The 25,848-nt window shown below is 43.6% G+C and overlaps 4 protein-coding genes and 4 non-coding genes across 9 annotated transcripts; 5 read left to right on the top strand and 3 right to left on the bottom strand.

The window, feature by feature from the left end:
• The first annotated feature begins 262 nt into the window (after positions 1 to 262).
• LOC122613681 (cell wall protein DAN4) lies at positions 263 to 1,665 on the top strand. 2 transcript variants are annotated; one of them, XM_043787981.1, is made up of 2 exons: positions 263 to 1,290; positions 1,348 to 1,665. In XM_043787981.1, the coding sequence occupies exons 1-2, from the start codon at positions 297 to 299 to the stop codon at positions 1,395 to 1,397; spliced, it is 1,044 nt and encodes a 347-aa protein (XP_043643916.1). In that variant the 5' UTR covers positions 263 to 296; the 3' UTR covers positions 1,398 to 1,665. The 2 variants fall into 2 exon arrangements, with proteins under 2 accessions (XP_043643916.1, XP_043643915.1); XM_043787980.1 differs by having other exon boundaries at positions 1,343 to 1,665.
• A 494-nt stretch (positions 1,666 to 2,159) lies between these two features.
• Positions 2,160 to 4,613, bottom strand: LOC122613574 (SET and MYND domain-containing protein 4). Its single transcript, XM_043787803.1, has 6 exons — positions 4,217 to 4,613; positions 4,087 to 4,150; positions 3,885 to 4,016; positions 3,483 to 3,830; positions 3,185 to 3,427; positions 2,160 to 3,119 (listed from the first exon to the last, which is right to left on the bottom strand). Exons 1-6 carry the CDS (start codon positions 4,539 to 4,541, stop codon positions 2,249 to 2,251), a joined length of 1,983 nt encoding a protein of 660 aa, XP_043643738.1. The 5' UTR covers positions 4,542 to 4,613; the 3' UTR covers positions 2,160 to 2,248.
• A 306-nt stretch (positions 4,614 to 4,919) lies between these two features.
• Positions 4,920 to 4,991, top strand: Trnat-ugu. The gene has a single exon. It is a non-coding gene; the product is annotated as a tRNA-Thr (tRNA).
• Positions 4,992 to 5,372: 381 nt separating this feature from the next.
• Trnat-ugu lies at positions 5,373 to 5,444 on the bottom strand. The gene has a single exon. It is a non-coding gene; the product is annotated as a tRNA-Thr (tRNA).
• A 4,857-nt stretch (positions 5,445 to 10,301) lies between these two features.
• Positions 10,302 to 10,373, top strand: Trnat-ugu. The gene has a single exon. It is a non-coding gene; the product is annotated as a tRNA-Thr (tRNA).
• Positions 10,374 to 12,734: 2,361 nt separating this feature from the next.
• On the top strand, positions 12,735 to 25,353 carry LOC122612557. The gene is made up of 5 exons (XM_043786261.1): positions 12,735 to 13,242; positions 19,022 to 19,132; positions 23,119 to 23,522; positions 23,586 to 24,596; positions 24,677 to 25,353. The coding sequence occupies exons 2-5, from the start codon at positions 19,055 to 19,057 to the stop codon at positions 25,053 to 25,055; spliced, it is 1,872 nt and encodes a 623-aa protein (XP_043642196.1). The 5' UTR covers positions 12,735 to 13,242; positions 19,022 to 19,054; the 3' UTR covers positions 25,056 to 25,353.
• Positions 15,730 to 15,801, bottom strand: Trnat-ugu. The gene has a single exon. It is a non-coding gene; the product is annotated as a tRNA-Thr (tRNA).
• LOC122612558 (persulfide dioxygenase ETHE1, mitochondrial) lies at positions 21,433 to 23,025 on the top strand. The gene is made up of 5 exons (XM_043786262.1): positions 21,433 to 21,976; positions 22,040 to 22,184; positions 22,281 to 22,644; positions 22,703 to 22,821; positions 22,878 to 23,025. The coding sequence occupies exons 1-5, from the start codon at positions 21,821 to 21,823 to the stop codon at positions 22,931 to 22,933; spliced, it is 840 nt and encodes a 279-aa protein (XP_043642197.1). The 5' UTR covers positions 21,433 to 21,820; the 3' UTR covers positions 22,934 to 23,025.
• Positions 25,354 to 25,848: the final 495 nt, after the last annotated feature.

The following is a 25,848-nucleotide window of genomic DNA, read 5'->3' as shown; positions in this document are numbered from 1 at the left end:
ATTTTATAGTTTTTGCTCTGGTGAGCAACTTTTGTACTTACTTTTCAAATACAATTATTTACTCAACCAAACATTTTTAAATGCCAGCATCTTATTTTTATTTAATTACTTGGCGGTGGGGTTTTTTGTCTTCTACTGTTTTGTTATCAGCCCTCACGTTTTGCGTGTGGGTCGATCGGTATAAGTGTGTTAATGACTGTAGCTCTATAGCTAAAACCCAAGCGCAAGCTACTCGGGACAGGCGATCAGTTTCAGTACTCGATCCAATCCGCTCACGTCAACACAGCACGCTAAAAATGAGGTCCGCTGTAATTTGGTTGTTCTTCATCGCGACTGCCGCTTGGGCTCAGGATATTAAGCCAGAACTTCCCATCTATTTTACGCCGCCCCCTACAATAACGATGACCACAAGTCCCTCTATGATCACAGAGGGACCTGTAATGACCACTTTGTCGGAGGAGACAACGACCGAATTCTTCCCGACCACAACCTCAACAACCGAGTCACCCACAACTACAACAACAGAAAGATCCACCACTTCAACAACCGAACCCAGCACTACAACCTCAACAACCGAGTCAACCACAACTTCAACAACAACAACAGAAATATCCACCACTTCAACAACCGAACCCAGCACTACAACTTCAACAACAGAGACCACCACACCACTCACCACAACTACTGCAGTAGAAACCCCCACAACAACAACGACAGAACCCAGTACTACAACATCAACAACAGTCACCACAACTACTGCAGTAGAAACCCCCACAACTACAACGACAGAACCAAGCACTACAACTTCAACAACAGAGACAACCACACCACTCACCACAACTACAACGACAGAACCCAGCACTACAACTTCAACAACAGAGACCACCACACCACTCACCACAACTACTACAGTAGAGACCCCCACAACTACAACGACAGAACCCAGTACTACAACTTCAACAACAGAGACCACCACACCACTCCCCACAACTACAACGACAGAACCCAGCACTACAACTTCAACAACAGAGACCACCACAGCAGTCACCACAACTACTGCAGTAGAAACCCCCACAACTACAACGACAGAACCCAGCACTACAACTTCAACAACAGTCACCACAACTACTGCAGTAGAAACCCCCACAACTACAACGACAGAACCCAGCACTACAACTTCAACAACAGAGACCACCACACCATATTATCCCATGCACAATTGCAACCATGGCAATGCGGCAGTAAATTGTTACATCAGAAGTCAGCAGAAGTACAGATGGAACTATTATGGTATGTGTGTTGAAGAATCAAGTGCTTCATTTATGTAATTTACAAATTGCAGGACAGCGCTGGACATTGAGGACAATTTGTTACCGCTGCTGCTACTACGACTATAACCAATTCGCCGGATGCAGTGAAATTCACCCAAGTCGGTGTTCGTGGTACGATGATTTTTATGGAGGGAAAGAAGCTCCAGTGTTTCCTAGAGGATGAGCAAATTGAGGTCAAATTGTTACCGCTGCTGCTACTACGACTATAACCAAGTAGCCGGATGCAGCGAAATTCACTCAAGACGGTGTTCGTGGTACGATCATGGTGGATGGGAATCCATTCTATGTGCCTTAATATCAAAATTAAATAAAAACTTTACACTTCTGTTATGAATTATTTTGTATATACTGGGCTTCGAAAATGCTTATTTGAATTTATTAAAAACTGACTTACCGCATTATTGAAAATAATAAGTCGTAGTAGTCGGAAGATGGCATTTTTACAATAATAGTAATAGCGTATAATCGAACGTCTGAAATCTTACTTGAGCATTTACATGTACTATTTTATAGCTAGCAAAGACACTAACCCTGACAAAAATGGTTTTGTCTACCTAACTCTAGATGGCGCCAAAAGCAAACTCTAGTGGAAGTCGGAAATCGACGATTTTAAAGATTAAATGCAAAGTTTGATAATGCATGTTGGCAGTTGCACAAGCACTAGCATTAGAAACTTATCGAAATAAGAGTTCCTATTTTATTTTATTTACACAATAGGACTTCGGTGATATCACAATTCTTGCCCATGCATTTAGCTTGAGTAAAAGACGTCAAGGACATCAATAATGTTCTCAGATGAAATAACGAATTTTGTTTGAGGTGTGATTGTGCAGCACCTTTTATGGTTCTTTCATGTATTTTTGCAAATTAAAGTCAGAAGCCAAACAATGTTTAAATCAAATATTAAGGAGTCCTTACTAATCCAAAGTATAGACATTGCCCAAATTGAGGAAGCAGTCCTTGAGATGCTGTTGGCTCTCACAGAAGTCGGGAAACGGAGGGGCCAGCACTTCATACATGATCCTGATAAGGTCAATGAACTTGGCCAGGGCCTTGGAGTACTCCCCTGTTTCGTACAGCCTCTTGGCTGTGCGCGTCATCATCTCGGTATCCTGCATTACCTTAAGGCCCTTGAGGATGTTGGTTATCTCGCCACAGGTCACACACTTGACCATGAAGTCGTTGCAGCTGGGTGGCACTTCAATTACAGCGGAGCAATTGTTCGGGGCATCGCAGCGGAAGCGAATCACATCCCGAGGAAGATCGTCAAACTTGGGCCAATTGTCAATACAGGCATCGCAGGAGCACTCGAACCAGTAGAGCTCCTTCAAGCGCGCCTGGCGCTCCGATCGTCCATCCTGGGTGTACATCGGACCGTAGTTCTCATTAATCGGTAATCCTGCTTCGATGGGTCTGACGCTGTTGACATGAATGGTGGTGCCGCGGAAGTAGCGCACCACGCCGGGATCACAAGAGTGGTTGAACAGCGCCAGGGTGGGATAGATGGCGCCGCCTATGAAGATGGACTTCTCCCGTCCCGAGGAGCTGAACTTATGGAGCTCTGCCACCTCGTGGGTGTTGAACTGGATGAACTGCAGACTGCGCAGTACCAGGGAGCAGATGATTGACACCTCCTCTGGCTTGGGCTCCGATCCAAAGTAACCCCCTGCCCGAAGGCAGTGGGTCAGGAAGCGGGCCATCAGCACGTGCTGAAAGAAGTTGGATGGCTGGCGTTCACTCTGATGCCTCTCCAGCTGAGCAACTCTGCGGTAGTCATCCTTTGGTAGACTAAAACCGTTCAAGTAATAAGAAAATAGATTTATCTAAAGGTAGGGACTAAATGAATAACCCACCTGATTAGCTGTTCAGGTGTCAGCTCCTCATCAATGGTGGCTTTCAACTTGAGGAAGTAGTCCAAGGGTTTGCTGGCAATGATCCTCAGAGCAATGTGGTTGTTAATGGATGCACCCGATCTCCAGATAATGGGCACTATTCCACACTCGTACTTGTGGTACTTCCTGGAGGCCTCCTCCCGACATTGCTCCGAGCAATAAAGCACATCAGCACACTTAGGACAGGCCACAGGAACCACAGTTCTAGACAGGATGGAAGGTTCTAAGTAATTACAAGTATTAACGGATATTTCAATACCTCATGAAGCAGTTCTCGCAGTGGGTCTTGGCAAACTTCTCCAGCAGCACAGAGACAAAAGGTCGCTCCACTAAGAGCTCTTCGCCCGGCTTCACATCTGCAGAGGCTCTGGCAAATCGACCCTCCTGTCGATTGCTATCGATTCTCACCAGAGGACTCACGAACTCATTCTCCAACTTGACTGGCTTGGCCTGATCCAACGCTATCTTCTGCTTTTGCTGCTTGGCCTCCTGTTTGGCAGAACGTGGATCGTTTTGCAGCATCTTAATCATGGTCATGGCGTCCAAGTTCAGCTTTGCACGCTTGTCAGATGCCAGTGTGGAGTCGTCCATGGTGGTGATGCACTTTCTGCGGGAAAATAATGTTGTTAATGGGCCACTTTTAAAAACTAACAAGTCTCACTTGAATGATTCAATTGTGTGGGGATAGTCCTTAAGAGCCAAGTAGCAACGGGCCTGTCGTTCGTACAGCTTATAGATCAAACCTTTCGGATAACTTAGATCCAAGGCGCGTCTTATATCAATCAAGCACTCTCTGAAAGTGAAATTAGAATTGTGTAAATACAATTTTCAAACTCTCTACTTTGTTTCTCTAAACTACTTACTGATATTTCTGCATGTGATACAAGGTAGCTGAGCGATTGGCTAAAACAACGCGGATCTCCGCCACTGAAGAAGAAGTAAAAAACGTTTATTTAAAATAAGTAAATGAATAAGAATGTGCCAACCACTCACCATTTTCACTGGGCAGAGCCACATAGCTTCTGGTATAGAGCACCATGGCCTCCAGCCACTTCTTGGCCTTAAAAGCAGCGGTGGCGCGCTCCTTGATCTCCGCCGCCAGAGGAGCGTTCTTGCCGGCGAACTCCTGGTTCACCACCAGGTTGGCATCCCCCGCCTGCACCCAGGGCAACTTTTCCACGTAGGCCACGCGCTCCTCATCGCTCTTGCACGCGGATAACTTGGCGATATCCGACTCGCAATTGGCACCAGCCTGATCCTTGAGCTTCAGATAGTAGTCGGCAAAGAAGCCCGTCTTCTGGCTAAGTGGAGTTTTCATTTTAGCTATATGTTTCACCTCTAAATTATGCAAGTTTATAGATTTTCAGAACTTTTTCTGTACTCTCGGCCAGAAAACTGCAGATCAACTGAATCGGTATGTCGGGAAAATTCGATGACAACGTGTGGTATAAAGACAGCATTTCGGGGACTTTATTTTTAGAAGAAGAGAGTGTGACAAAGAGAAATAGAGAAAGCGGCCCGAAATGGTGAGAGCAGAGAACGCCCTGCGTTTGTTTACTAACAAAGTGGTTGGGTTGTATTTGCCGTACAAGGAAAATCATTTTAATTAATTAAAAATCATACTAAAACGGGCATCAAAATTGGCAAAAAAAATTGCTAAGTGCCAAATAAGATTTTTGGCAACAGCGGGTTGTTCGCCTCTTTAGCTCAGTGGTAGAGCACTGGTCTTGTAAACCAGGGGTCGTGAGTTCAATCCTCACAGGAGGCAGATGGGGTTTTCAATCTTCAACTCTCGTTCTCTTATATTTTGTTCTTTTTGTAGTTTTCGTAGAATCAAGGATACATAAATAGATTACAGGGATTATTTAATATCCTTAATAGCAACCGCTTTTAAAAAACAAGAATGGATTCATCACGTAAAGTTTTTAATTTAAATTTAGTAAGGCAAAACTAATAAATGTTATAAAAAAGAAAATTGTTAAATTTATGATCTTTAGTATTAATGATATATGATATCAATATATGATATTTAATATACACACTAGTATCCTGCTAGCAAGTTTTTTAAGCGATTCTACTACCAAAGTAGACCTGAAATAGCAAACTAAAATAAAAGAAAAATAATAAAAAAATCCAGTAGGCTTTTAACTGCCTCCTGTGAGGATTGAACTCACGACCCCTGGTTTACAAGACCAGTGCTCTGCCACTGAGCTAAAGAGGCTTGGGCAAGGCGGCCGGCAAAAGAGAAACTTCAGCCAAGAGCCGTGCGCCGACATTGTTGTTGTCTGTTAACGATTGCTTGGCGCGGGTAGTTCAAAAAGTTGTAATTATAATTACCGAGTACTCTGAGAAATTGGCTCCATGACAAAGGAAATGAATGTTACCCTTATCTGGCATCGCGGCACTTAAGAGAACAACCAGCTGCTATACTTCTTTGGCTAATGAAGACAAGTTGAAGTTCAAAGAGAATTGCGGGAGTGCAACTTAGAGCGGCAATTTGTTATGGGTAAATTGACAAGAATTGACGTGGGAAGTGGTAGATGCAACACATAATTGTGTCACTGGGCTGCAACTGAACTTCACTGCATATTTGCCCAGGACACAACTGTACTTTCAGGTTCACAAATGTTTCCCATATCGAATTACCTTTGCTAAGCCCTTTGGCATTTAAGCTGAATGCAAATGCGTTACAGAAAAGGTGAAATGCGTAAATTACAGTGTCAACATTACAACGCCCACTTTGGTAAAAATTCGAACCGCTTTTTTCGGGGTGTCCCGCCGTGAAAATTCATTATGTGCAAAGGAAAGCGAAACCCAATATCCCTGATAAAAGGGTGCACATTATGCTGTACAAGTATGTAAATTTCCTTAAGCTGTTGAATAGCGCCCCGCTTTTGACTTTGCGCATTTGTAACCCCTTTTTTCGTAGAGATCCCTCTCTTTGAGTTAAGCGATTGCAGGCACTAGTGTTGGAAAGCACACATTTATGGATGACAACTGGACATGACAGCTCGTACATCTCGTCTCTGTCATCAATCATCAATCATGGCGGAAGAAGGGGTGGTCTATGTCTGTGTCCATGTCAAAAACAATGTAATCATCAGGGCTTACAGCGGATCGGCAGCTGTCACTTGTACGCATGTACGACGCAGTGGCTTGTAGTACAGTAGAGCCACTCAAAGGATGCCCCGTGTGGTCCTGATTGAACATTGTCAATAGTCGTAATCGCAATGTTTATGGGCTGTCATCCCAGGCGCAAAATATTTATCACTCTGCGAGAGTCGCATCCTCGAAGTTGCAACCCCTAATCATCCCTGCATTTCTGCATAGTGGCACTGCATTTCTGCATTTCTGCATTTTTCAATGCATTTCGAATCGCTTTCGTCCAGTTTCTGACCCTGGTTTGCCCCTGCAACTGGCCAATGCGAATGCAAATTCATGCGGAATGAATGATGCATCCCCCCAACTCCCTGCTTTGTTCAGAGCCGCCTGTTAATTACAGTGTATTTTGTTATTTCCTCTTCCCTAGCCCACCTTTTTTATTCTTTCTGACTCTCGGCCGCTCACACACATAGTATGTTTTATCAAACTTCCGTTGCATTTGCGTTTTTTGTTTGCTTTTATACCCTTCTACGGGGTTCATTGTCGGCTAAACACTTTTGGGAGAACTTCTAGTTTGTTTGCCTTCTCCTTTTACACATTCAATATTTGTCAATTGTCTGTTAATGTCTATTGACTCGAAAATTGATTTTTAATTGCATTGGTTTACATGAACCATATAACATCTACTTATTGAAAATTACAGCATTTTTTAAATTTAGTTATATTTTTCATACAATTCAATTTAGCACTGTACTATAATTTGTGAATAAGAATATAAAAAAACAATTTCCAAAGGGTATTCAAAGCAGCAGTTTACCTAGAGTTAGCACTCTTTTGCATTGTGTTTTATTTTCGTTTTTCATTTTGCAATATACTAAACTTCCGTTTTGCATTTTCGTTGTATGTCTGCTTTTGTTAACTTGGTGTTGCTGTCTGAGTTTTTTTTGCAGGTATTCATGTCAACTCGATTTGCACTGAAAACTCACAGCCCGTTCGCAGACAACAATCAAATAAATTCGAAATTAATTACAGCAACTAAATTGTGTTTAGGCCAGGCTGAGCACCTTCCTGCCTCAGTTTGTCACCAGAAAAAAACGCTGCTAAAATAATTAAAAATCATTTTTCTCTCCCAAGCCACATGCATTTCAATTGCCGTCAAATGTCATTTGGTGGGCGACGCATTTGGCTGTTGACATTTGGAAAACGTCATAAATAATTTATAACAGACTTTTGCATTTTGGCCATTGTCTGAAAAGTCTTGAAAATGGATTTTTTGGATCTTGTACTTGATTGCCAGCTGGGGCTTTTTCGTTGTTTATGTGCCAAGTTGGTTTTTATGCAAATTAAAGTGTGCCACTTAATTAATTTTGAACGATCGGATAAGCATTTAAATAAATTAAGGTCTGAAGTGATCGGAATCAAGTTGTTTTCCGCCGATAGACAAGTTTTTGGCTGATTTGTAAGATTATTATACCCTTTACTTGTGGAGTTAAAGGGTGTGCTAGATTCGATGAATCTGACGTTTGAAAGTTGAGATTTAGCATGCATTCTCTGTAAAAATGTTTTGATTTTATTATTACTCATACCAATTTTCGTAGATATGCCAACCAAATTTTGAAATTTCTCCCTCGCACTGCCAATATCTGAGTAAGGGGTATCTTATAGTCGAGGAACCCGATTGTTTCGTTCTCTATTGTCTCATCCTAATTTCATTGAGCGAAGGTAAATCACACCAAAGACCCTGCTGAATCAACAAATTTGTGACAATAAATTCAATGTTGACTTAAAGATTAGACGGAAATAAAATATTGATTAAACTTTGTATATCTGGGAAAAGTGTTGGAACATAAGGTTTGAATTAATTTTAAGGCGGGCAGTGCTAATGCAATTCTTCCCAAACGATGAAGTGAATATATAATATAAAGAAATGTTTCAACGGTTTCCCGTCGACGCGACGATTGAATTCGGTGTAGCGCTCTTTCACTCACTTTTTCAATCAACACTCATTGATTTGGGGTTTTCCAAATGTGTCGTTCATTGTAATTTTTCCTGAGCCGTCACTTGTCCATCAACGGAAGGAATCAAATTTCAATTAAATACTCAGCTTGAGTTTTCATTCAACTCTTTCGCCGGCATTTCAATGGAACTACAAGCATTTTCTTCGCGAGAATTTTCTTCCCAGTGATTTCTGACTTCTTTATGCATTTCCTGATCAACCAATAACCCTCTTCGCCACGTGAGTTCCCCTCTTTCTTCGCTGAAAATGTCGCTGGGGTCAATGGAAGTGCACAAAGGCCTTAATTCAATTTGAGTTCCATTAGCGTAAACGCATTGCGTGGAAAACTCTTCAGACCGAAATCAGTACAAATTAATTAAAAACTAAAAATAATAAAAAACAGACGAAAAGAAAGCAAAACACGAACCGAAATGCACTGCAATGTGTGTGTTTACAGAGGCAAACAAAGGAAAGTGCTTCAGCTCAAGTGGAAAACAAAAGCTAAACGAAATGAATTTCCAAGCCGATGAGGGGGTTGAAACCCAATTTCGAAGAGCGGCGTCGGCGGCAGCTGCCCCAAAAGGAAAGGGAAAGGGGAAAAGGGAAGGGAAGGGAAAAAGGGGGAGAGCGGAAAAGGCACGTGGCGCATGCGCAGGACCTCGATTTGGGTCGGGATCATAAGCTGTTACATCCAGCCGTCCGTAATACAGTTACAACCTGAGATTGATTGGTGCGAGGGGTTGAGGATGCGAAGTGACAGACTGTGACGAATTGCCTCGGGCGGATTCCCTCTCCCCAGCGCCGAGATGCATTTTTTTCGTTGTCTGCGATCCTTTTTTGGGATGCTAATGACGACGGAGCCATTGATGTGATGTCCTTTGCCTGTCAGCGCGTATTAGCCTCATATTTCTCTCTGGTGTCTCTTTTTTCTGCAATTTTACACTAAATCGGGCAATTTTTTACCCAGTTTTTTGTGCTCATTGTGATTGGCTGACACTTTTCGGATTGATTGGTAACAAAGAACAGAGACAGGGAGTATTAGTCCGCTTAATGCGTATACGAAATCCTTTTTGCGGTTTAGCTGTGCTCGTTTTAATGCGATTTAATGGCAATTTGGGCGCCTCGGGTAATTTTAGGCTATTTATTTATCCCTCGACACATTAGCAGCAGCTGTTAAAGTTTTACAACTCAGCACGCGACAGTTGCTGGCCTTTTCCTGGCCCGATCCTGCTGTGAGTGCTAGAATGCAAGAATGCAAGATCTTCGATTTTAGGGTCAACATATGGAACCTAATCGATCGTAGTTTCTGAGGAAAACTCCCGACCCGAACCGCAGTTGATTTTACGGCTGGTAGCGGAGCGCAAAGATCGTTGATCCATTTTGCACGCACTGCTGCCTCGAAACTGAAATCGAACTGCACTCAACACAAGCCGTATATACATATAGATGTACATATGTATGTGTAGTGTGTATCTTGCAGATGCGTGGTAATCAAAATGATGATGTGAAAATATTTGCTCATCAAGCATGTCGTCTGGGCTTTCAGGGAGGCCCACCTAATGGCTCCATCTTGGCAACAGGTGAACAGGCCGCCGAATTTCTTTCTTCTGACCCTAATTGTCATGGGCCACTGAAGCGCAGCGCCCAAGAGCCGATCTTAATGTTGATTATCCGCTGAATGTGTGTAATTTTTGTGAAATTAATATCCGGCCGGCCTGACCTTGTGCCTCCATCTCCATCTCCAATTCACTCCACCTTTCCACTGCCATTTCGCTTAATTGCCTTTGAAAGCATTTATCAGCTCGGCGACAGCAATGGAACAAGATCGAGAGCAGCTCCAACTGTGTCAACATGTTCTTGTTCTGCGACAGCTATCTTTTGTGTTCTTCGAGCAGATACAAAGATACAGTACCCGTGCAATGCAAGCCAAGCTCTCACCCAGCGGTTGAAATTCGCTTCTGGGGCGCCCTAAAAACGCGGGCCTCTTTAGCTCAGTGGCAGAGCACTGGTCTTGTAAACCAGGGGTCGTGAGTTCAATCCTCACAGGAGGCATCCAACTGCCCCAGGTTGCCCTGGGGTCGCGTGGGAGTTCCACTTTTTTGGCAGCTCTGCGAACTGCGTGCAAAGATAATTTAAGTAGCTAAATTTGGAAATATTTCAGATCTGACGTTGATGTAGAAACCCATCTTGAAACCAAGTGAAAATATATCATTTTTATATTTTGTAAATGCACAGCTCCCATTAACAACTCCCTGGAATGTCCATATCATACTATTGAGTCCACCTCTAAGATACATAAATATGTACATACATTTTATTAACCCCATGCTCCATTCTTATATATACCGGACAGGGAACTATGTTTTAATGGCGTTGCCGTGACAATAACCCTTAGTGAAAACCTTCTTCCTCTGGTAAATTCTTCATTTCCCCGCGCAATGTGCACATTAAATTAGCTCGTTGCCCTAAATAGAGAGCACCTGTCACCTGTCCAAGGACTTTGGGACGCCCCAAAAACGCGATCAAGTTCCGCTCCCATTGCTGTTCAGCTGGTGAGACAATTTATGTAGTCTCGCGATCTTGGAAATGCTCCATGGACACGCACACTCTAAGGAAACATGGAAAAAACGAGGATCGGTGGATCGGAGTGGAAAATGCGTCCAGGTAGCGCGGCGAAATGTTTTCTTTATGATGGCATAAATTCATTTTAATTGAGGTTGCAAGCGGCTACTTGTTCGGTCATTGAAATCTCATCCACTTGGCATAAATTACAAAAACCGGGCTCTCCCTCGGTTTGCTCGTTTTTCAAGTGCCACAAAATGTTCGAGTTTATAATGCTTGGCTTGGCCTATGGCCCCGACCTCATCCTCAATTACAGAGCCGATCCCAAATCCCGACTCAATCTTATTCTCGGAAAAGCGAGGGAAACCCAAAGCAAGTTTAGTTTTCCAGCCACTTGCGGTCTTCTTTTCTTTCTCCGTGGTGTCGTTGTTTATTTTGTTCGGGATGAAAAACCATAAAAAGTGGCTTCGCGTAACTGACAGCGTCAAGTGATTTTCCTTTGTTTTTCTTTTCGGAGAGGAAGTGTTTCGTTTTTTCGTGTTTTTTGTTGTTTTGGTTTTTATTATTCGACAGGCAACCAATATCTCTACGATTCCCCGCATTCTCGATCTTTTGTCTGGGTTCGCTGAAGAAACGAAAGACTGAAGTCACAAACGCGTATGGAAATGAGCAGTCGTCCGCTTTCAGATTTGGTAATAGTCTCGGTCTAACGGTAAAGCACATTTCACTCGCAAGATTTGATTTATAGCCAGTGGCCCAGCCTCACATTAGCTAATCGAGGCGATATCAACCCGCAGAAAGTTTCGCAATTAGGCGGGCAGAGGGTTAAAATATGGCGCACTTGAAGCGCACGAGAGGCGCATGCGTAATCCTTTTTTTCCTGTTTAAATTTTTGTTTAATTTTGATTTATGTCCGCTCTTGAATTTCGGCTCCGTTGTGTATCTATTTTGGGCTGCATTTAATAAAGGGAAATACAATCAACGCCATCAACCCCTACGCATGCGCATTTTACCCTCTGCATAGTAGGGCAAAGGGTTTTTTTCGGGATTGTTGTGATCATTTTAATTGACTTTGCGCACGAGCGAACTCATCGGACCGAAGCGCCTAAGATAAAGGGCAGATAGAGGGCACTACATAAAGCGAGAGCCATATGTCGATGACGCCGATCTCGGTGATGCAACGGCAGGCATCAGCAGGCATCAGCAGACATCAGCAGGCAAATGAGCAGTTTGAGATACGCGCTGCATCGTAAAATCTCAGATGCAGCGCCAGCTGTCAAAATAGCCAAAGACACCCACCGAAAAGTCGAGGGAGTGCAGTTCAATGCACTGGAACTCCATCACCACTACCCAGTTTACCCATTCAATCGCAGCGCCTCAGTCACACAAACTATAACCCAATAAATCCAAATCAAGGGACCAGTGCACTCGCAAGTACTCGCTCTACGCTCAGTTCTACAAAACCGCTCTCTCACTCGCTCACCCACCATCAGCTCTACACACCTAGCTCTTTTTGAGATAAATATAATATATCTCTCTATAACTTATAGCTTAACCTCTACGAATTTTTAATTTGTCGAATTGGGAATGTTATATGTATATTATTTACAATTAAGCCAACTAATAATGTTTCTAATTATTCATCAAATATTACTCAGAATTACCTATATGATTATTTTTTCAGTCCTGCTTAGCTATTCAGCTATTATTTGCTACCAAATCCGCTCAGCACGGACCAAGCAGAGAGGGTGCAGTGGTGAGAGCCGGAGAGCGGGAAGCCCAGAGAGCGGCTTCATGTAATGCCCGTCTGCCGCTAAAGTCACGATGTTCAGACTTCATCCAATCGTCGCCGCGATCGGGTGTGCGCGCTCTCGCTGTGTAATCCGACGCCGATTTTGTGATTAGCCCTCTGCGCCTGCGTGAATCCGTGGAACTCTTCAATCAACCTGAACCTACGTGAATTTGTGCGTTTTGTTTACTTGTTTACCTGGCTCATTTGAAAGCAAATTTCCTGCATCCTGCACAAACAGAGGAAATGCACAGAGGAAATAGCATGAGTTATTAAGTCGCTGCAAACGGAAATACAAAATTAACAAAAAATTAAATTAATGTGCCGATCGCATTTTAGCAACGGTTTCGATGCGGTTTCAAACACAATCGGTTTAAGCATTGACATCATTGATTTATGTCCCAAGTGTAAATAATTCGCACAACACAATACACCAAATTGAGGCTTCCCTCCCTCCGCGAAACCAAAGCAATCAAATGCAATGAAATGAAATGTTGCCATTGATTTGCGCACATTGCCATTGTTCAGAGTTATTGGTTGACTTTTAACTGGGATCCGTACTTTAAGCTGGTAAGTAGTTTTCATCGCCTGTAACAATGGCTTCAAATGAAGAGCGAAAATCACTTGCGGAAAGCGAAAGGTTAAGCAGCGTTCAATTGTTGCATTCTAAAATACAGTGCGGCCTCTTTAAAGCAAACGGGGTCGTCGCAGACAAAACAATAATGATGATGGGGCAATTTATCTCGTTTGTTTTTCGCTCCCCAGAAGGCCGCTCCCCATCTTCACTTGGAATTTGTCTTGCATAATCCGCTTGGAAATCGATTCTGATATCTGAATACGGAGGAACTTTCGAACTGTTGTATAACTCTTTTCCTATCAAAACAAAAGCGGCGGGGAAAATTGAAGCCTCGAAAATAAATTAGCCAGCCAGCCGCCTATTAAAACGCGATTTGTTTTGTTGATGAGGCGCAGATAAGGCAGTAAATAGTAAATAGCACGGTTTTTGCTTATTATGCCACCACCAAGTTCAAAGTCTCGTATGGTAGAATAGAGATAAATTAGGTTCGAATTTCTAATAGAATTCCTCCAAGCAGCCACAATCAATCAGTCAAATATGACTCGATCTCTGGCCACACATATAATTACGTCTGAGAATTTGCGGTTGAATCACAATCTGCGATTCCAATACGTTCTACAGGCCCCTTTCGAATCGTGGCTTAAATGCAGTGGCAGGTTCTGTCTCGGCTGGGGTATCTCGTTCTGAACATCACCCATCTCGCTTTTGTCATTAATTTTAATTAGATATTTCCTTTTGGGAGTCACTGGCTGCATTTGAATAACAATTGATGGCTCTCTAGCCGAAATGTATTCTCCGCTTCCATTTCTTCATTGAAATGCCAAACCCTTTATCGACAGGATGTCTTTGGGGTCTCTAGAGTGTCATTTACATAGTCTTCGGATTCTTCGGATTTTGGTTGTTTGTCGTCTGTTTCTCGATTTTTTCAATGCTAACAACCTAATCAGAGTTTGTTTTCGGGTATTTGTTGGATATGGTAATTTTTGAATGACTGTATCTTATTTTTATGTGGGCTTCATGTCGTGATTTCTCGCCCATGTGTGGACTGAGGTGCATCAACGCATTTATGCTGACTTTTGTTTCGTCTGCTTCACCCATTAAGTGGGAATAGAAAGCCGAGATTTGGCTAGATTACTTTGCATACTTCGCATACATCGTCGACCTGCGAGTGTTGACTATTCGGGGTAACTGTTTCGGTTGCGGTTTTCACTTTCATTCAAAGAGGCGCTGTAACAATTAAAACGAGAGCTGCAAATCTCTGTCTTCTGAAAATAAACCAAGGCAAAACTATCGGCTTTGATTTCGCTTTCGTTTCGATCGTATTTCCGATCATCTGACCACGGCAATTTGCACTTTCTTATAGAGCCTAATCGCAGGCCCACTTTCTAGAATTGATTTGCATAAGTGATTTGTCCAGTGCGGAGACTTTCGCGACCCCAATCTGCATCTCGATCTTAAGACAGCTGGCGTTCTAACTGTGAACGATAAACACACACTTTGTGGAAAAAATATGCCCGAGACTAATTGCCCACTGAAAATGATGGGCAATTATCAGCTGAACTGGCAACAGCTGCACAGCACACAGCCTGTACAGTTACAGTGATCACTCCGCAAACAAACAATGGAAATCTATATGTTTTGGTGGTGAACTTGGGGTCAGCATCATGACGGCCTGCTAATTATCAAACAAAAGTCTAGGTCATTTCGCAATTGATATATCAGTTGAAACAGATTTTTAAAATACTTTCTTATTAATCTGGTCTGCTTTTTAAATTATAGAATTATAACGCTGGAAATCAATTTATAAAAGAACAAAGAATTTTTCCCCGTCTATGATATAATAAAAAGTTTATTAGAACTGCTCGCCAAATAAACAAACCAACGACCTTTTCTTCAGAAGTCTCTCTAAATAGAAAGACAAACAGAAAGATATAAACCCCAAAACAAAGAAATTTCCATATTTATGTCAAGTCCATTAAGCATATTCTTGGCCAGTTGTCGGCCATCTCAGCCCGACCTGGTCCATTGGCTTGGCCATGTAGTGATGTAGTGAGCAGCCTCCGAGGTAATCACTCCGAGGTATCAATGTCGGGGCTGCGCTTGTGACACTTTGCACACATAATAATGCCCAACAAGCCACAAGCCAGGCCAATTGTCAAGCTGGGCTAATTTGTGTTAGTGCCAAGAGAAATATTTCAGCTCGTAAATAACTCGAACAGACAAGCTGCTGCAGGTGTTGGGAAACTACACACCAAGCAGGGTTAAGGTTTATAGCAAAGCCACGTTGTTTATATATGTACATATAACAAAAACAAACCCTATTTGGAGGCAAGCCCGCGGGGCAAATATTTATTCATAAATGTAATTAAAACGCCAAAATGATACCGAAACCGAATTAAGTTAATTTTGATAATTATTTCAGCCTTGCCGCATGAAATACTCAAATATTAAAATATAACAAAAAACATCATTTCGTACAATGCCTCCTGTGAGGATTGAACTCACGACCCCTGGTTTACAAGACCAGTGCTCTGCCACTGAGCTAAAGAGGCTCTGTTAAAACGCCGGCCAAAGCGCAATAGCCATTACCGCCGTCAGAACGCTTCTAACAGCTGGAAAAGTTAACAGTGGCCGTATCTGCTAGCTCTAACAGCGCACAAGCCGCTGGCTTTATCGCATTTGCATTAAAGCAGGCGTAACAGCCAGAGCTTCGAATCAAGTTATTACGCTTTCATATAAGCAACTATATATATTAGAACCAGGTGTCATCTCCATTTAAGTAATTGAGCAAAATATGTTTGCATTGTTCCTACAAATTGTGGGCGCGCACTGAGCTCATCTCGCAACAATTTTGTAGGCGCGCTTGGAAGAGAAATAATAGTAAGCAAGTAACAGCAGAGGGGCGGGGCAGGTAACGCCCCCCGTGAGATAGACAGAAATTTGATTTGATTTTCAAGCTAATGAATTTACATAAAATCCAGCATTCGCTGTGTGGGCAGAGGATTTTAGCATACGCGCAGCAAACTGTCGACATCCGAGCGGAATGCATTTGATATATGGCTAATTGAAGATCCGAGATCGAGATCTCTGCTGATTGAAATTTATAGCAAGCGAAATCCCCGTTTGAATTCGAGTTAGAACCCCTGATCCCCCGGGACCTTGGTGACATCAATGTCGTTCGCTGCCGGAGAGAAATGATCAAAAGCTGAATAAACTTGTCACCATTTCGCTGCTTTTTGGGTCATTTTGTGTGAGATCCCCCGGCTGGACCGGAAAAATCGCATCTGAACAAGTTTCACTTGGCAGATAAATGAAAAACCGCTGGACATCGTTCCACTTGCGTGGCCATCAGCATCGAAAATGCAATTTGCAAGTTGAATCTAGGAGTAACAGTAATACCGCAATTCGCAGCTTGTTCTTGAGTGGCAAACATTGTTGCGCTACCTTGAGTCAAATTGCTTCATAAACTCGGCTTTTTGTCAGTTTCACTCCTCTAGAAGTTGGAAGAACTTGGCTGAAACGCCGGAAACGCGCGCAACGTAAATGAAGTCCAAATGGAAATGATTACAGGGCTTAAGTCGGTGCTTTGGCTAATAGAGATGGTAGCGTGAAGCAAGATGTGGGACTTAAAAGTGCTTAACTTACTTGCAGATGTTTGGTGAAACCGCGAATTATTTTGAAACTACTATTATGAGCATGTGTATCAAACAAGTAAGTGCTTTAAAGTCTGATTGCAAAACTAAAACTAAACATTTGGGTAACTTGGTTTTAGCACTCCCCCTTGGTGCTTAAAGCTCTTTTTAATTAGCGTCAACTTTAAATGTATATCACTGGATGTAGCTGAGACTCGAAATTTGTTTAATTATATAGGTTTCGAAGCCATGCGCCCCTCACGTAACCCTCCCTAATAACTTGATTACGGAGTACAAGTACTTGTTCTTGGTCTGGTTGCGCCTCAGCGGTTCCAGCGCCCACATGCTGAAGCCCCGGGCCTGGGAAGCACCTGAGCAAGAAGCCAGGGTCTTTGGGCCTCGGTCTCGCTGCACTTGCTCTCGTTCCTATTAAATGCAAAGACAGACACGAGGAACCCTTCTGAGCTGGGCACGCAAATTGAAGAATAATAATTACATGCATATAAGTCGACTCTCATATGTACGAGTATATATATGTACGTATGGTTAAGTATGCTGAAGAGGGTATAGTTGAACGATCTTCACGGTTGACAGACTATTCCCACAGCCAATTGAGAATTGTAACTGACACTGCTGCAATTGGGCGGTTGGCAGATGCTTTGTAGATTCCTGACAGATTCTTTTCCCTAGTTCCCCATAATTTCAGCTCATTAGCAAAGCGTTCTAACAAAGTACAATCAGCCAGAAAAAAAAGCCCAGATAGATTCAAATCCAGTCGCTAATGTGCGAGTACTCGACGGAGTTCCCATTCAAAGCTCCCTAAGCAGGTCTTCCCCCTCCTTCGTCACACAATTAAGCATTAAAGCGAAATTAGATTAATGGTAGGCCCACATTGGGCAAGGTAACCTAACCCAAAACACAGGTTCCCCCTTGGGGCTTTACCTATTTCCTGCTCCAACACGCAAGCCCAGAGATAGGCCCCAAAAGATGGGGCCAGGCGGGATGTAGATGGAGTTCTTGGCTAAATTTTGTAGAACGCTGCTCGCGGCAGTAACAACATGATAATTATTCTCCAAGACTAATGACTTCACTGGCTTATCTCGAAAGCAAAAGGCGCAAGCCCAAGCCCAGAGCTAAATAGTACAATGTCAAATAGATGCTGGAGATATGGGTTCCAAACAGAGGAAGCTGTTCTTTGGGCATTACATCAATTTGTAATGGTAGGTACCAAAAAGTACGCAACTGAACACTCTAAGCTGAAAGTAAATGTTTATTTGCACTTATATTAACAATCCCAACTTTACCATACTCTCATAGAGGTCTCATCGAAAGATTGCCTTTAATCTCAGCAGCCCATTGGTAATGGATGGAAAATCTTTAACTAAGCACTGGGAACTGATTTTCCGTAGAACTTGTTCTCTTTTAGGGCTTAATAAAAAGCAAGCTAACGGTGCGAGTTTGGGCCTTTAGCCCTGTGAGATAGTGAGATACATTTTGTATGTCACAAGTATCTATGACCATTACAGTATGAATGAAGGGCTTTGTCTTCGAGTGCCGACAAAGGCAAAAAAGGCAAACAAGTGAAAAGCCAGAAAAGAGGGAAATGAGCAGTCTCCGTTGTCGTTGCCGGCACATTAAGTAATGTGATCTATGCAACCTCATCCGCAAGATACAATCGCAATCGCGAGTGTGTATCTTGCGGCTGTGCAGATCTGCATATCGAATGCATTTCTTTGTTGGTCCCCTCAACCACCGAAAGTGCGTTGTCTTGTTTTTTACCCCTTTTTTGTAACCATCTCATTTGCATGTGAGCTGCATTTCTCTGGCCGCCATATGAATGATGAAGTGGGAACTGGAAGGAGGTTCTGGGTGCCAACGGCTGATTAAAGCCTCTTCAACGAATCGCAAATGTAACGTGCCAAAGTTGTTAAAACCGACGAACCGAAAATTGCAACCCAATTGTTTTAACCTTGCCAAGCGGAACGCGAAGCTAAAGTGGCTTTGAAGTCAGCTGAAGTCTAGGACTGAATTGTGGGGCTGTCCAGCTGCTAGCGATGGGTTCAAAGTTCACCTTTACACATATATCATTTCCAGCTTGAGCTTGCATCTTACAGTCTGTGTATCTTTTACTCCATTTCAGAGCTGTAAACGAAGACCTAGAGGGCTTACCATCATGGACTCCGGAAGTGTGGTTAGTGAACCGATTTCCGCGCATCATCGCGCCTTCGCCAAACAGAAGTCCGCCTCCATGGTAAGTTCCCTCGATCGCAAAAGCAAAGACCTATGCACCTTTATGGTATATTGTTTAAGACGTAACATAATTAATGCAACATCCATTGGCTGCGAACCGCCTGCCCCGTCTGCCCCGCCCTCCCTTTGTCTGATTCGATTATGTAAGTGCGCGAATGCTATCTACGCTAATTAGATATTGGCACGCACAGGCCAACAAGCATCGGGCATTAGCCAAAAGCTGCAGCACTCAGCCCAGATACTTTGCATCGCTACACGCTAGAAAGTTGTCGAAAACGAAATTCGCAAATGGGCAAACATAAATCGCAGATACAAGCAGACAAAACAACAAAGTAAACAACTTAAGCCCAAGATTTGTTACCTATTTTTAGACTTTTAGGCCGACTGCAGGGGCTTAAAGCATACAGGCGATTATTAATTAGTTACTTTTTATTAACTCCTCTTTGATATTAATTATAACTAGTAGTTTGGTTTTGTACAGTGCACAGCTGCAACTCCATTGAATCCACACTTGCGTTTTAATCCAAATAAATGCATATTAATAAAGCGTCGAAGACAGCATAAAATATGAAGAGGAGCTCAAAACAAATTACGACAATTAATTGCAAATCCATTTGAATGCATTTTTAAGCAACACTTTCACGCAGCCCACAATGCAGCGTCACTCGAGCCAGTGCATTCAAACGATTGGTAGTTCGAGTATCTAAAGATTTAAAGATGTTATGTGTGAAATATTGCATCGCCAGGCTGGGAATACTCTACTCGTATGTGTTTGTTTCATATGGGGGAAGTGAGTGGAATTGGTAAGTGTGGGAAAAGAGAAATTACAATTCAATAGACTCGCAGAATTCCACGTGTTCGTTGAATTTCCTATTAGCGGATATAATGCAATGTGGACTAACTTTTGCACTTTTTTTCGGCGATGAAGAAAGTCACTGCTTAACCAAAAGCAAAATACTCGTAGTCGTACGATGGAAATGAGGTGCTTATGACCCCACTAATCTCTAACATTCGGCCACTTGAAACTCCTCGCTAAGCCTTTGTGACTGCGAAAATAAAAAGATTTTTTAGATCCACACTTGATGGCCGCTTGGCAAATTAGTAGAAAGAAGTTAGACGCCACAATGGGACTTTCACTCGCAGCGAAATTATTGAAAAGCAAAAGTGAGTGACGAATATGTTTTGTTTGGGATACAAATCAACATCAACATCATCGGTGCGAATCATTAAATGACAGGTGGTTAGTCATGTTTTTTTCGGGGGAGGTGCATCAATGGTAATAGCAACTATAAATAGTTCCAGTAAATTGGCCATAACCAAAAGGCTGAACAAACAGCTCGCAGTGCTTCAATGTGAAGTAATCACAGGCAGAGCGAAACGAAATCGATATCTTTTCTTTTCCTATTCAAAGACCCTATGAAACCCGCACCCTTCTCCTTTCGCCAGATTTCCTTACCTCACCATGTACGGTCAATTAATTCCTTCCACAAAATTACACCAATTACTCAACGCCAATGCTGAAAAGATTTCCAGCCCGAGCTGTTAATGAATGAAATTCAGCTCGTAAGATATGCAAATTTATTTATGATCTGAGAGAAAAGTCAAGAAATTCATAACGAAATCCGGCGGCCGAAGAATTTCTCACGTTCGCCCCGAGTAGTGGACAATGTCCGGTCCGGAATGATTTCCTTCCTTTTATAATCTAAAAAAGTTCTCAACAACTGCAACTTCCTTGAGGTGGTGCGGAATATCTAGGGGTTGTTGCCAAAGGGGTGCAAGGAGCCTAAAGTGCGATAAGAAGGTGGTTGTTGCAGTTCTAAGAGCTCATATATCGGTAAATGCAGCTGAGACACGGCTTGTAACGGCTTTTGGCTGTAAGCACACAAGAGTGTTTTTCGAGATCTTTAAGAAATATTAAAATGTTTCAAAATGCAACCCCACGGGGTTTCCAAACAATTATTTTTCTTACAATTCAACAACACATAATGTGTGATGGAAAATCCTTTAAAAATCACAACCAGTACAGCTGATTAAATTAAAATAAAAAAGTGGTCATGCAACTATCGGATATAGTAATCTAACAATAAGTGGGGTGAGCCTACAAAGTAATCCCCATACCAATGACATCCGAAAGGTCTAGATATAAGCCATAAACACCCGTATTGGCATTGAAACACTTATTTTGCCAATCACGTAGTCGCGACGTAAAGCTTTCGCTACGTCAAAGCAACAGGTTCCCCAAAAGCTTATCGACGAAGCTTGCCGCAACACACCCTAATTCAACTCAGTTGAACTCAACACTTCAGCTGATATGCCGTGATGTTTTCATTTCGCTGTGTTCCCCAAACTTTGTTTATTACTGTGTAAATTGCACCAAATACCCATTTATTTGTACATTAATGTCAATTCGCGAGTGATATGCCTTACCTCTGAACAAGTGTAAATTTTGTGATAATCGAAAGACTGTAAACGCAACGGAAAGTGCTCAATTATCGGTGATTTATTAAATTAGGAACATTATCAGGTGCCATAAGCCAGCTCAGTAGTGATCAACTAAGAATAAGAAAGTGCCACAGCAACACTCTAGTATCGCGTTCAGGGGTAAATAGAAATCTACACGAACCTAACAATTGCACCCGAAGTGAGGCGGTAGATACGAACCCCAAACAGATACAAATACGAGTCCGCAATGAGAATAGTTGGATCCAGTATGCTATCAGCCCTCAAGCGGCTCTCAACGAACCAGCCCCCCACCTTGGTCAGTAACATCCGGACTCTGAGCAGTTTTGGAACCATGAGCCTGCCGGAGCGCCAGCCCTTTTCTCCGGACTTCTTCTTCCGCCAAGTACGTAATCGGATGGACAACCTTGAAATACTCTAGAGAGACTATTCACAAGCCTTCATTCAGCTTTTCGATGGAGAAAGCAGCACCTATAGTTACCTGCTGGCCGATCTGAAGAATGGGGAGGCCGTGATCATTGACCCTGTCTTGGAGCAGGCGAAACGAGATGCCCAGTTGGTCAGGGATCTGGGCTTTCAGTTAAAGTATGCCAGTAAGTCAGAGAGATCTCTATCTACAGATAGATCTATAGATAGATCGTTGGATAGTAATTTCACCACGGCACTACAATATTTCCCCATTCCCCAAGTCAACACCCACATGCATGCGGATCACATAACGGGCAGTGGTTGGCTGAGGAAGTTAACTGGCTGTCAATCTGTGATTGCTGGCGCCAGTGGAGCCAAGGCGGATCGTCACCTGAAGGAGGGGGATCGCATAGATTTCGGCACCCATGTGATTGATGCCCTGGCCACTCCGGGACACACAAATGGCTGCATGAGCTATGTGATCAAGGATCAGAGTTGTGTCTTTACCGGAGACACTCTCCTGATCCGAGGCTGTGGACGCACCGACTTCCAGGAAGGCTGCCCACGCAATCTCTACCAGAATGTGCACAGCAAGATCTTCACTCTTCCGGAGAACTTCCGCATATATCCGGCGCACGACTACAAGTGAGTGGGATCGAGAAAGCTATGAGACATATATCTTATAATACCCCGGCATTTCCAGAGGTCAAATGGAGAGCAGTGTGTGGGAGGAGAAGCGGTACAACCCCAGACTGACCAAGGATATTGAGGAGTTTGTCAAAATCATGGAAAACCTGAATTTGCCATATCCCAAGAAAATAGGTGGGCATCTGGATATACGATGCACTACGTCTTATACTAAGTTTGATATCTTTTAGATGCCTCGCTGCCCGCCAATCGGGAGTGCGGAGTGTACGATATACCCAAGGAGTAATCGAAACCCCAGAAAGCACTATACACGCAGCTTATATAATAATGTTTCAAAGAGATTTGTAATCTTCTAAATAAATAATCATAATAATCTTATCACGATCACAAGCTTTTTTCACTCCCTGACTTCTTCGCCTAATAAGATAAACTTCAAAAACTCACTTCTTTGTTCGCCTTCTTTTGTTGCAGACCATTCTCAATCCGAAGGGTTGTGGCAGTGCCGTCAAGTACAGTCTGCACTCGACTGCAGAGACGAACCAGGAGACTGCCAGTACCACCACCACCTCTACCCATTGTTCCACCACCGGAAGAAGGCGCAAGGGTGGCTCCCTGGGCGGTACGCTCTCCTCGCGATCCACGCGCAGCGAGTCCAAGGAACTGCGATCGGCTCTTCAGGATCGGGAGGCTGTCATTCAGAATCTGCGCATCCAGCTTTGTCTGGGCAAACTGCCACGTCCCACGGGACCACCGCTGGATGAGTCCGAGAAGCCGGCGGCTGAGCAAAAGCTAAACAGACTGAAGACGGAGGCGGAGAATAAGCGAATCAAGATCAAGAACCTGAAGAGTGCTCTGGAGAAGCTGGACATCACAGAGTGAGCAGAATGCTTCTATATATACTTGTCAGATATTTAATACTTACCCTATGCCATCCACAGCAACATAGACATCCGCATCCGTCAAGCCGAATTGGAATACGCACTAGGCAGAGAGGAACTCCAGATGCTCTCGATTGTGGAGGAGGCTCGTGCCTTGCAGGCACGTCTGGAAAAGTCCAAGCCCGAGGCCCAGACCCTCTACAACATCATCAGTTCTGGAGTCTCCCTGAGTCTGCATGCCGTGCATGCCACCTCTGGAAGATGGGCAGCGCAGCAGAGGACCGACCAGCCGGGTTTCTACGTGGAATGGGCTTTGGAGGGCGATGGCTTGTACAAGGGCGATCGCATTTTGGAGATAAACGGGCGACTGGTCACCGGGAAATCCAAGGAGGAGCTGCAGAAGCAAGTAGGAAACTCTGGCAAGTGTCAGATGGTGGTACTCCGCAAGAAGTCCGTACCTATTCCACAAAAGCAACTCGACCAGGAGAAGGAGAACAACATGAGGCTGCAGCATCGCATTTCGTACCTGGAAGAGCAGGTGCGGGAGCTTCAGACAGTCAAGGAGCATCATCCATCGCAACAGCAGCATCAGCAGCAACAGCAAAATCCCCAGCAGACAGCCTCCAATCAATCTCAGCATGTAACCAGCATCAGCATTTCATCACCCCCATCAACGCCGCCCGAGAAGCCGCTGATCTTCCAGCGCGGCAACTACATTACCACCTTGGTGGGTGGCAAACCCATCGAGCTGATGGGTGACGACATGGCCTCCGCACAAACTCCGCTGGGACATGTGACCAAAACACTGATTAAGGAGAATACCCACATCGACTTGAGAGATCGTCTGTCGCACATGTACTCCTTGCCCTCCAAGTCGCTGTCCGCCTCGAAGATCTCGATCAATAGCGATTCCGCCTACATGCAGCACCATCGGCGTGAGAAGGAGCGTCATCGGGATCGCCAGCACCGGGAACGCCCCAGAGATCCTCTCCAGCAACAGCAGCAGCTGCATCGCGAACATCTCATGAGCGCGCACGCACGCAGCGTGGAGCACCTGAATCATTACAATGGGTAGGTTATCTAGCAAGTGCAACATCCATCACAGATTTTATATTCCTGGCTAACCCCCTCCATCTTCTTCGCCATTCCAGACTGGATCGTCGCCGTGACCAGCCCCGACAAAGTGAGTCGCACACACTTCGAGGCCGCCTGCCCAGCGATATAAGGAGTGTGAAATCCCTGGATTTCGATAGCGAAAACGAATCGAAGCCGGCGACAGAGACGCGTACCACTAGACCCACTCCCCCCAAGAAACCCCTCCGACTGTCGCTGCAACGAGCCCAGAGTCTGCAGACCGTGGAGCTGCACCCCTGTGCGGACATCGAACGAAAGCGGCCCATGAAGAGGGTCCACCACAACAACAACAACAACAAGGGTGGAGGATCGCCGACGGGAGAGGGCCAGACCATGCTCATCGAGAACTGCAGTCCCATGCACACGGCTTCGCTCGGCAGGCACAAGCTCATCTAGAATCCCGATCCCAATGCAACCAAAACTAATTGTTAATCGAAGTAGCTTAATCCTCGACCGATCCCAAGCGGCGGTTGAACCCAAAAACAGGCGGACATGTGCAAAATTACATTAGGCAATATAACTTTAACCAGCTCCCAAGTGGAAAGTTTCTTATTATGTATTAGCAGTAGTACTTACATTGTATACCTATAAGTAGGGCTTGGCTATCATCCTTTAGTACTGAGAAAAGACGATAATTAAGAGTTTTTGTATGATGACTTTATTAGCACAATTTACAAATGTGAATACACAAATATTTTCACCTAATTAAATGTGTCACTTATTTCAAAATTTGGGTCTTGGCCTGCTATAAATTTATTTTATATCTATATTTTAAAAAGGAGACTACAATTGGTATTGGTATTACCAATGGCAACTCACTGCAAAAGAATTTTCGACGTAACTCTTCAAATTGGCTTCGCTTCTATCTGGAAAGTCTGCCAATATTTCCGACCTCTACTGTAGGCACGAGCCTGGCACATATTTTATGACGCTACAGTGATAAGGTATTCAAATGAAAAGCACGTTAGCGTGTTCCAGCTGCACTTTTAGTGCGTTTGAAGAATTGCCTAATAGCTATAATTTGGATATAATTAATATTAGTTAGTTAGTTATAAAGGGCAGCAAATAGGGTAATGGGATCTATCATCAGGTCTGTGCAGGTGAATCTGATCATTCTGCAGTTGATAAAGACTCCACGAGAGAGATAGAGAGGAGAAGAGAGGTAAGCTCGAGATAAGCCGGAGAGCGG

The sequence above is a fragment of the Drosophila teissieri genome, chromosome 2R, assembly GCF_016746235.2.
Source record: "Drosophila teissieri strain GT53w chromosome 2R, Prin_Dtei_1.1, whole genome shotgun sequence".
NCBI classification, from domain to species: domain Eukaryota; kingdom Metazoa; phylum Arthropoda; class Insecta; order Diptera; family Drosophilidae; genus Drosophila; species Drosophila teissieri.
The sequence above is the reverse complement of the archived record's forward strand: the minus strand, read 5'-3'. Positions and strand labels throughout refer to the sequence as shown.

Excerpts from the sequence above, each read along its gene's own strand:
- LOC122613681 (XM_043787980.1), top strand. The coding sequence starts at position 297 with ATGAGGTCCGCTGTAATTTGGTTGTTCTTCATCGCGACTGCCGCTTGG. Across the intron at positions 1,291-1,342 it reads GTACAGATGGAACTATTATG|GACAGCGCTGGACATTGAGG; the intron begins GTATGTGTGTTG and ends TACAAATTGCAG.
- LOC122613574 (XM_043787803.1), bottom strand. The coding sequence starts at position 4,541 with ATGAAAACTCCACTTAGCCAGAAGACGGGCTTCTTTGCCGACTACTAT. Across the intron at positions 4,017-4,086 it reads TATCACATGCAGAAATATCA|AGAGTGCTTGATTGATATAA; the intron begins GTAAGTAGTTTA and ends TTTCACTTTCAG. Across the intron at positions 3,120-3,184 it reads ACACCTGAACAGCTAATCAG|TCTACCAAAGGATGACTACC; the intron begins GTGGGTTATTCA and ends GAACGGTTTTAG.
- LOC122612557 (XM_043786261.1), top strand. The coding sequence starts at position 19,055 with ATGGACTCCGGAAGTGTGGTTAGTGAACCGATTTCCGCGCATCATCGC. Across the intron at positions 23,523-23,585 it reads GAGAAGCTGGACATCACAGA|CAACATAGACATCCGCATCC; the intron begins GTGAGCAGAATG and ends TGCCATCCACAG. Across the intron at positions 24,597-24,676 it reads CACCTGAATCATTACAATGG|ACTGGATCGTCGCCGTGACC; the intron begins GTAGGTTATCTA and ends TCGCCATTCCAG.
- LOC122612558 (XM_043786262.1), top strand. The coding sequence starts at position 21,821 with ATGAGAATAGTTGGATCCAGTATGCTATCAGCCCTCAAGCGGCTCTCA. Across the intron at positions 21,977-22,039 it reads CGGACTTCTTCTTCCGCCAA|CTTTTCGATGGAGAAAGCAG; the intron begins GTACGTAATCGG and ends GCCTTCATTCAG. Across the intron at positions 22,185-22,280 it reads CTTTCAGTTAAAGTATGCCA|TCAACACCCACATGCATGCG; the intron begins GTAAGTCAGAGA and ends CCATTCCCCAAG.